At 38.5% G+C, this 10,468-nt stretch overlaps 1 protein-coding gene across 1 annotated transcript; it reads left to right on the top strand.

Annotated features, from left to right (window-relative positions):
- The first annotated feature begins 8,412 nt into the window (after nucleotides 1-8,412).
- LOC114822316 (uncharacterized) lies at nucleotides 8,413-8,954 on the top strand. Its single transcript, XM_070816098.1, has 2 exons — nucleotides 8,413-8,667; nucleotides 8,769-8,954. Exons 1-2 carry the CDS (start codon nucleotides 8,413-8,415, stop codon nucleotides 8,952-8,954), a joined length of 441 nt encoding a protein of 146 aa, XP_070672199.1.
- The last annotated feature ends 1,514 nt before the right edge of the window (nucleotides 8,955-10,468 follow it).

Here is a 10,468-nt window from a genome sequence, read left to right as displayed (position 1 = left end):
GTTCCGGCTGATTGTTCTCATTCTCCCTATCTTGCAGGCAGCAAGAAGGATAAAAAGAAGAAAAATGAGAAGAGATGATATGAGATACTTTTGTTTTTGAAGAAGTAACTTTCCACATGCTTATTCTTGAACTAGGCTGCAGGGTTTTCTGGTTTCCTCTAGAGTATAAGGCCAACTCAAGAATTTGAGGGTCAAAACAAGTCCATCAAATCTATAGTACGTTCGACCCTGATGATATGGGATACTTTTGTTGTTGACAAAGTAGTGGATGTGGCATGGCGAGGCTGTGCTCTTTGGCGATGGTATCAGCGAAAGGTTGTTGAAGCTTTTCGAGCTATTCGAATAGGGTAACGATGACGAGCTTGGATTTGACTTAGACTCATCTGTCTGGATTATGCGGTTCTATAGGGAGGGCGTCGTGCTATAGTGATCTGTTCCAGCTCATTGTTGAACCTTTTGCTTCATTCTTTTGCATCGCAGAAGTGGTACACAACCTTTGCATTTAAATGGTCCTTCAGAGTACTACTTCTCAGCGACTCATCCATGCTTGGCAGCTTCAATGTAAAGAGCCAATATTGTATAAACTGTTATGAGGTATTTTTTTAAAGAATTCACGACCTTGACAACAGTTGAAGATGAGTACTCAAGAGCAATGCTAGGTGAGCAACCAGGCAAAGGTTCCGGGCAATCAGTTCCAGATTGAAAGTTTGATTTCAGGTTCCGACTGATTGCTTTCTTTCTCCTTGTCTTTCAGGTAAGAGCAAAGACAAAGGAAAAAAAAGGGAAAAAGCATGATATGGGATACTCTTGCTTTTGACCCTGATGATATGAGATACTCTTGGTTTGGTATGGCTGGTTTGTAGAGGTATTATTGGGGGGGGAAGAAAGCTGAGTATTTCGAGAGGCTTCGTTGGGAGTGCCCTCTCAGATATGAGGAATGGTTGAGCATTTTTGCAGGTCTACATGTCCGTGGAGGATGGAGGTCGACATATATAGGAGTTTCCCCAACAACAAGTAGTAATGCTATTCCTTTACCCTTCTTGGTCATAGCAATGTAGTGGGAGCTGCAAGCTTCACGTGTTTTAACTTTGTCAGAGCACTTTGAAAAAGTAGTATGTGGTATCTGGAAAGCTGATGTTGCGTGTGAAGATTGCAGACAAATTTTATCCAAGGAAATCTGGCTCTCGAAGTTTGGAAAGTGGTGCCTCTTCGGTTTTCGAATAAGCAATCATGTTGGGGATCTGGCTCGGAGATTTAGAGAGCGTTGCCTCTTCGATTATCCTATTGGTGATCTGGCTCGGAGATTTAGAGAGCGATGCCTCTTTGATTTTTGAGAAAGTGATCCTGGTGGAGTCTGGTTCTCGAGATTCAGATAGCGGTGCCTCTTCGATTTTTGAAAAAGCAATCCTGGTGGGAGTTTGGCTCTTGAGATTCGGATAGCGATGCCTCTTCGATTTTTGAGAAAGCAATCCTGTTGGGAATGTTTTCTCGATGTGAGTAAGCCACGGAGCACAGAGGTTGACACACATAGGGACTTTCCAATTATCAAGCAGTGGTGCTATTCCTTTACCCTTGTGGGTAATGGTAGGGTAGCTGGACCTTCAAAATTTATGTGTGTAAACTTTGTCAGAGATCTTTGGCAAAGTTATCTGTGGTACCCAAGAAGCTAATGTTGCGTGTGGAGATTGTCGAAATCTAGAGAGTAGTGCCTCTTCGATTTTTGAACAAATTGCCCTACTACCCTTTCTTTTATAGGGGCACCAATTATGTGCAAGAAGTACGTTCAAAGAGTTATTGCTTGTAGGAATTTTCCCCTTATTTTTGTACTTCAGAGATTTATTAGACCTCATTTCTCCTTCATCATTTCTGAAAATGTCTGGCCCATTCGACCGTCGTTTTGACTTGGACTTTGGCGAAGAGGAAACCATGCCTTCTCAAGACAACATATGGTGCCCATCCTTCTTATCCCCTACTGGTTCTCTTACCGTTGGGGATTCTGTGATGAAGAATGATATGACCGCTGCAGTGGTGGCCAAGAACCTTATCACTCCCAAAGATAATAGACTACTTTCCAAACGGTCTGATGAGTTGGCTGTTAAGGATTCTCTAGCTCTCAGTGTTCAGTGTGCAGGTTCTGTGTCTAATATGGCCTAACGCCTATTTGCTCGAACCCGCCAAGTTGAATCATTGGCGGCTGAAGTGATAAGTCTCAAACAGGAGATCAGAGGGCTCAAGCATGAGAATAAACAGTTGCACAGGCTCGCACATGACTATACTACAAACATGAAAAGGAAGCTTGACCAGTTACAGGAATCTGATGGTCAGATTTTACTTGATCATCAGAGGTCTGTGGGTTTGTTCTAAATGCATTTATTGCCTTCGTCTTCTGGGGCTGTACCTCGTAATGAAGCTCTAAATGATCAACCTTCGGTGCCTCCTTCTTTTGGGGTTTTGCCTAGTACTGAGGCTCGGAATGATCACCCTCTGGTGCCTTCTCTTTCTGGGGCTCTGCCGATTGCTGAGACTTCTCATGAGCAGCCTTTGTGAAGGTTCCATCTTGTTTGTTTACTTTGATTCATGTATATGTACATATTTGCAACTTATCAGAGATATCAATAAATAAGCTTTGCTTCATTTCAATGTATTGTGTTAAATACACCAAGGCCTCATTCACTAAGTTCTTTGAATTTTTTTTTTTTGTTGAAGCTTGTATGTTGAAGCTTTGTGAGTGAAGCATGTAGGTTGAGGTAATGCTCCCTTAATTTCCCGAGTGAGGAAAACTTCTTGGTTGGAGACTTGAAAAATTCAAGTCACTGAGTGGTCGTGAGACTTCCGAGTATCAAGGTGCAGTAGCATATGGTAGGAGTCCCCCAAGTCTCTGGTTGAGGGAGTTGACGAAAGAGGTGTCTTGCTAGTAGCCAAGTTTCCAAAGTAACAAAACTTCACCGTTTTCCTTTCTAAGTCGTAGCCCAAAACTCCTCCTTTATATATATTTGTTATGAAAGTTGTTAGACCCAAAGAAGAGGAGGCCTAGGCCATTTTTTTTTTCGATTTTTTTTTAAGTTTCCGAATTTCCGAATTTTCAAATTGCCGAATATATATATATATATATATATATATATATATATATATAAAAGCTTTGTAAGTGAAGCTTTGGTGTTGAAGCTTTGTAGGTGAAGCTTTGAGGTTGAAGCTTTGTTGGGTACCATGAATTTATTTTGCTTCACACTATCTTGATCAAGAGTGTGTGAAGCTTTTGGCATTTGTAGTTGAAGCTTTGGTGTTGAAGCTTTGTAGGTGAAGCTTTGGAGTTGAAGCTTTGTAGGTGAAGCTTTGGAGTTGAAGCTTTGTAGGTGAAGCTTTGGAGTTGAAGCTTTGTAGGTGAAGCTTTTGTGTTGAAGCTTTGTAAGTGAAGCTTTATAGGTGAAGCTTTGTAGGTGAAGCGTGAAGCTTTGTAGGTGAAGCTTTGTAGGTGAAGCTTTTATGTTGAAGCTTTGCAGGTTAGCTTCGGAGTTGAAGCTTTTGTAGGTGAAGCTTTGAAGTTGAAGCTTTTGTTGGCACCATAAATTGGTTTTGCTTCACACTGTCTTGATTAAGAGTGTGTGAAGCTTTTGAGAATTGTAGTTGTCCTCCATTGATAAAGCTCTTGTTGGCATCATAAATTGGTTTTGCTTCACACTATCTTGATCAAGAGTGTGTGAAGCTTTTGAGAATTGTAGTTGCCCTCCATTGATGAAGCTCTTGTTGGCACCATAAATTGGTTTTGCTTCACATTGTCTTGATCAAGAGTGTGTGAAGCTTTTGAGAATTGTGGTTGCCCTCCATTGATGAAGCTCTTGTTGGCACCATAAATTGGTTTTGCTTCACACTGTCTTCATCAAGAGTGTGTGAAGCTTTTAAGAATTGTGGTTGCCCTCCATTGATGAAGCTCTTGTTGGCACCATAAATTGGTTTTGCTTCACATTGTCTTGATCAAGAGTGTGTGAAGCTTTTGAGAATTGGGTGAAGCTTTTCACATTGTCTTGATCAAAAGTGTGTGAAGCTTTTGAGAATTGTGGTTGCCCTACATTGATGAAGCTCTTGTTGGCACCATAAATTGGTTTTGCTTCACACTGTCTTGATCAAGAGTGTGTGAAGCTTTTGAGAATTGTGGTTGCCCTCCATTGATGAAGCTCTGTTGAATTTCCCAATTTCCCTTTTTTGATTTTTTTTATTTTGATTTTTTTTGGGACAACTGGAAATTTGAAAATGTAGGAGAGACAACATATACAAGCCACACCTTGTAATAGTCGAAGGTTTGGATGAACCATATAAATTGAATTTGCTTCGAATAGTCTTGATGAAGAGTATGTGAAGCTTTCTATGAGTTGTAGTGTTTGCATTGTTATAGAGAAGAAATGTGTGAAGCAGATGTAAGAGGGCTGAATAGCTTGATCTTCGTATACCATGTACTAAAGTTGTTGTTGGCTTGCAATAAGACTTTGTTGGTTCCTATAACTCTTGTTAGGCATAAGTGCTCTCTTAGTTGAGTTGTAAAGCTTGAGGGTTTTTGATTATTTGTGAATGCTAGGAGTTCACATGTACAAGTTGTACCACTTGCAAGCAAAAACAATTAGAACCCTTAAGGAATTTGAAAATGGTCTCCATAACCTTGATCCGTGAAGAAATGGTTTGGTTGAGGTTCATCTGCACGTATGGTACGAAAATGGAGAAAATCGAGAGGGAAGAGAGATAGAGTGTGTGAGTGTGTGTGGTCCTGATCCTCTTACAACCAACCAAAACAATTAGAACCTTTAGTTCTTATTGGGTCCAAAAAGGTTAGAAAGAAAATAATTGGTCCACAACACAACTTAAACCACACAACACCACAACGTCTAAGGGTATTTTAGGCAATTAACACCATTGAAAATTATATTTCAGGACAGGCTGTCACAGGGAAGACAAAAAAAAATATTTAAAAAATGTGATTAAAATCGGGCCACATAGTTTGTGGCACAACAAACAATAAAAATTTATACCTTCTTAATTTTTTAAACCCATGTATAGCTAGTGGGAAGACCAAAAAAATATTAAAAAATGTGTACTCCCCTCTATTGCTACATCCGAAGCCTTTAATAAAAAGCCAAAAGAAAAAAGCTAACTACAAAGAGATAATAAATACGAAGACCAACGCGTTGATCGTCCTCTTCCATTTCAGAGAAAGACAACAGAAAAGAGGGGTGTGATTGCACTTGCGTGGTGGTAGTAACGAAGGCCCATTCCTCGAAAAAAAGATAATAAATGCGAAGTGCAAAGTGGGAGAAAAATAAATGTACATATACATATATTGGGTAGAGCAGACCACGTGTTGATTCTCTATTGCATTTGGGTTTTCAGCTCTTGTTTTCTATTTTTTTTTCTTTCCCCCACGTTTGCTCTCTCTTTTTTTTTTTTTGGGTTACGCTCTGCTTTTTCAGTACATGATTTCCACGTATTGATCATCGATATGTTTCTGTTGAGAGGATTTTACCCTTTTTGTTTCGTTTTCACTCCTCTCTTTATTCACTTTTTCCTTTCGTTTTTCTGCTTCTCTCTTTCGCCTCTTTTTCTTAATTTTGGATTTAGAGGTAGGTCTTTTGTTTGAATTTGGGTTTATTTGATTTTGAAGGTTTCGAGTTGGTTGCCCTTTTTTGTTTTTATTTTTGTATTTATAGTTAGGTTTTTTGTTTGAATTTGGGTTTACTTGATTTTGAAGGTTTAGAGTAAACTATTTCCTTTGGATTTTTTATGGGGGTGAGACTTATAGAATAGTAGGGTTTTTTTTTTCTGTGTTGGGATTCTAAGTGTGACTGTGTGGTTTGATTCTCATTTTATTTTTAGCAAACGGTGTTCTGTTGTTTTTTTTTTTTTTTTTTTTTGTGCTTCTATGTAGTGGTTGTGATTATGAGTGTATGATTTGGTTGTGTTTTGTATTTTCAGGAAACGGTATTGTTCGTTCTCCCAGTTGTTGTGTGACAACCCGTCCCGAAATATTTATTTTCGATAGCGTGACATTACTTATATACCCTTGGATGTTAAAGTGTGTTGTGTGTATTGTGTACTTAGGTTTTGGATCCATCCATTATTTTCCTAAGTTTTTAGAACTAAGGGAACTAAAAAGGACTTAGTTTTGTTTGGTTTGTGACCAACTAGGACCACACACACAAACACCCATACCTTTTCTCTCTCTCTCCCGCTGACTCTCTCTCTCTCTCTTCACTCTCGGATTTCTTCTATCTTCCATACAAGTCGTATTGACAACCTTGAAGCTTCACTTCCCATCACGAATCGAGCTCGTAGTTATCATCATCATCTTCATCTCATCGTCACAAGCTGAACCATACCCTTTTCTGGTCATGAAACCTTCAAAACCCGAGAACCCGAGATACCCAGTTTTGGTGCACTGTTCATGCACACGTAAATGTTAAGGTTTCAGTGGTTTTTGAGCTTCTAGGAAGCTTTAGGACTTCTCCACAAAGCTCGGAGAAGAAAAACAAGGTGAATTGGACGTTGGGAAGTCGAGATCGACGAGTTCAAAGTTTGGTCGGATTATCGAAGGATCTACAACAAATTTCTGTGGATTTTAGGTCCCAAAACAGGTATGGTTGTGTTCTACTCCTCCTAAGCTTTAAATTGGTGCAAGTTTTACTGATTTTGGTTAAGAATTGGACGAGATATGAAGATTTTTGTGTTTTCCCAGTTCCCGGTGAGTTTGATCAAGTTCCAATCAAGTTGCTCAAAAAGAAATCGTCACCAACTAGCAGAAAACCTGATACCACTCCTGAAAAAACCAACTAGGTTGCTATATGTTAAACATGGCTTCCTTTTTTGCTCTACATTTATTTTGATATATATATATCTAATATCCATCTAACTATATTATTTTCTTTCTTTTCCCTAGCTTGCTTGCTTAAGGATGAACGATACAGTGCCAAAACTCTATCTCCAATATAGAAACGCATTAACCGTTTTTTTTTAATATGTATCAAACAATATTGATAATATTTGCCTGCCATGTAAATGTCTCTTTGGTCTAAACTTCATAATATTTTTTGCATGTACATAAACCAGCATTCATTAATTTTTTGTATATAAATGCTAGTTCCACTTGAGAGGTAGATGCAAGTGGTAGAATCCAATCAATCACTGTATTATTTTTTGTCCATTTGTAAACAGGTTTTAATCTTTTGTATTTGGATTGTACAAGTTTAATATTTTATGTATAAACAACTTCGAACATCTTTGTTTACGGTGACGTAAATATTCTGTGATCTACTTTTTACATCTCTTCAATAGAATGTTGCACAAAATTTCCACAACTACACTCATTTTGAACTCAGTTTGGAGCAACATTCGGTAAGCCTTTCTTTTACAGTCGGTTTCATTTGTTTATATTTGAATCAACAATTTTTTTTACAAATAATGATTCTTCCAACTGCTTATAAATTGATTCTTTTATTTTTCTTGCAACTTCAAGCGTTGATCTATTCGAAACAAACTTTTATCTATTCCTTGAGTTACGTAGAGTTGTAAATAGATTGAGTTAAGCAAAGTTGCAAATATAACTTTCTACATGTTATATGCTATTTAAAAACTCGCAACATCGCACGGACGCAGTTGCTAATGTATACTAAAACTGAGTTTTCAAGTGGCACTATTGATCTATAGTGTGCGGACAGAAATGCCCCTAATTTTTTACTTGATTTGCCGTTTTGCCCCTCTTTACTTCTTTAGTCCAGAAAAAGATAAAATAATGATAAAAAATGGGTGCTAGGACAAAATTATTTTAAAATGTGAATTAAATGTGGCCACATGGTTTTCTGGCACGATAAACAATAAAAAACTATAAAAAATTAGATGTAGGGAAAGAAAATGATTAAAAATCATGAGCGCCCGGTTTGGTGCTCTTCTACACCACGTGTCCACCATCTGTGAAGCCTTTCTTTTAACCTGTTCTTGATTGTTTAAACCTGCTCACATGGTTTGTGGTACAGAAAAAGATAAAAATTGATAAAATATCGGTTGTAGGACGAAAATATGATTAAAAAATATTAGAAGTTAAACCCAGCCACAGAATTATGGCACAAAAATGATAAACAATGATAAAGAACGTCTACACGTGTTGGTTATTGTGGGAAGGGAAAAGCTTGGCTTTTCCATTTGTTTCCGGAAGGATCTCTCATGTTCTTTCTCAGAACTGCGAACCACAAACCACGAACCACAACAGCCTTCTTTGTTCGACAGCATCTCCTTCCTCCTTCCTCCTCCTCCATTAGGCAGCATCTCCTCCGCTTATTCTCATGGGTATTTTTTCATCTCTGTATTTCCTTAGATCCCTCTTGCTTTTACCAATTACCACGTTTAAATACAACGTATTTTCTTTTAGAAAAGAAAATGGCAAACGTGGCGAAGCTTGATTTTGCTGCCCTGAGCATTACTGGGAAGAATAACCTTACATGGGTACTAGAAGCAGCGAATCTTGGAGATACCATTAGGGAAGAAAACATCTCATCCTCTCAAGATCGAGCGAAGGCCATGATTTTTATTCGTTGCCATCTTGATGAGGGACTAAAGAGCGAGTACTTAACAATTGAAGATTCGTTAGCCCTCTGGAAGGCCTTGAGAAACAGATACAATCACCAGACAACGGTGATTCTTCCAAGAGCTCGCTATGAATGGACTCACCTAAGGATCCAGGATTTCAAGTCAGTGGTAGGGTACAATTCGCATTGTTCAGAATTACATCTCAGATGAAGCTTTGTGGGGATACTATTACTGAGGAAGATTTGCTGGAAAAGACGTTTAACACATTTCATGCCTCTAATGTGCTCATGCAGCAGCAGTATAGAGCGCGAGGCTTCATTGAATACAACCAGTTGATATATGTGCTCTTGGTAGCTGAACAAAACAATGAGCTCCTGATGAAAAATCATTAGTCCCGACCGACCCGATCAGCACCGTTCCCAGAAATGAATGCTGCTTCCCTTGAAGGGAATACCATATCCTCCCGTGGCAATAATTACAAACGAGGACGTGGCCACAAGCGAGGCCGGTGTAATGGGAAAGGCAAGAACCATGGTGTCCAGTTTCACAACCAGGTTCCAAGGCATAATCTAGGCCGAGCTTTAAAAATGCCCAGAAAGGAAAAGCTTATATGAACACTCCTAGAAATCCTGAAAGAGTTTGCTATAGGTGTGGTGGCAATGGACATTGGGCGCGTACTTATTGAAGGAAAAATTTTGTCCTAGCTAAGAACAAGTAAGAACATTTGAATACATATGCAAACTATTAACACTTTAAAGTAGGCATGCATTCAAAAACAATTCATTAAACCCATGACTTTCAAAGCCTAGTATATGGTGAACCAATAAACTCTTTAACAACATTAAAGAGAAGTAAAGATTTAGAGTTTCTTTACCCTTGAAGCTCATCCTTGTTTACACAAGAGATTCACCCAAGTGGAGGGCCTTCAAGTCACCTCCTAGCTACTTGGATATTGCTTGTGATTTCCTTCTCCTTTTGTGCTCCTTTGGACTTTGTGGATGTAAGGAAAGGATCTCCAAAACACCAAAAGTTTGGTGTCTCTAAGTCTCCACACCAAGGGTTAAGTGTGAAGATGAAATGGATGACTTAGGGAAGAAGAGATTGCTAGATTAATCTCCCTAAGTGGCCGGCCTCTTTGTAGAGAGAAAGAGAGAAAATGTTTCACCTCTTTGCCTCAAAGAAAACCCTAATTAGAAAATAGCTATAAAGTTGCTTTTATAACATTTTTCTTTGGTGAGTGGCAAACTTGCAATTAAGCAAACTTTCACCATCTCCTCACCATGGCCGGCCTATATGTTGTGATTGGGCTTATTGCCCATTTTGTTTTAGTTGTCATACAACTTAAACATAATGGGCCTTATGGACCAAAACACTTTTGGGCCCCGAAACCCAAAACCAACTTAAAAGCCCAATACGAACCTTTCGTATAATTAATTAACTAATTAATTAATCTTGACCATTCTTCAATTAAACCATTTAATTGCATATCCATTTCATTTAATTTCTTCACTATCGCCCTTACTCGGTGTACGATTTATTAGGTTCCAATTAGCGAGGTAGTGGGCGATTGTTACTCTTAACGATCGATTGTGAATTGAAACCACATTTCAATTCTCCCTTTATGATTAGTGTTTGCTAGTCATTAGGGCTTCCACAAACCATGAGTGACACCTAGCAGTATGTCATGGTTACCCAAGCTAAGTAGAATTGGTTGGAGAACCTATCCAGTTACAACTACAATGCAATACGGTCCTTCTCTAATACAATACTCTTAATCACATTATTTGAGTGATAGTTTGTTTCATGTCTACTATCCAATGTGATACATATCTATATGATTCCCTTGAATATAATTTGGAACAAACTTCCTAAGTCATATTCATATGCTTTGGCTAAAGACTTTAGA

Source organism: Malus domestica, chromosome 16 (assembly GCF_042453785.1).
Source record: "Malus domestica chromosome 16, GDT2T_hap1".
Classification (NCBI taxonomy): Eukaryota; Viridiplantae; Streptophyta; class Magnoliopsida; order Rosales; family Rosaceae; genus Malus; species Malus domestica.
This window is presented reverse-complemented; position numbering and strand designations above follow the sequence as displayed.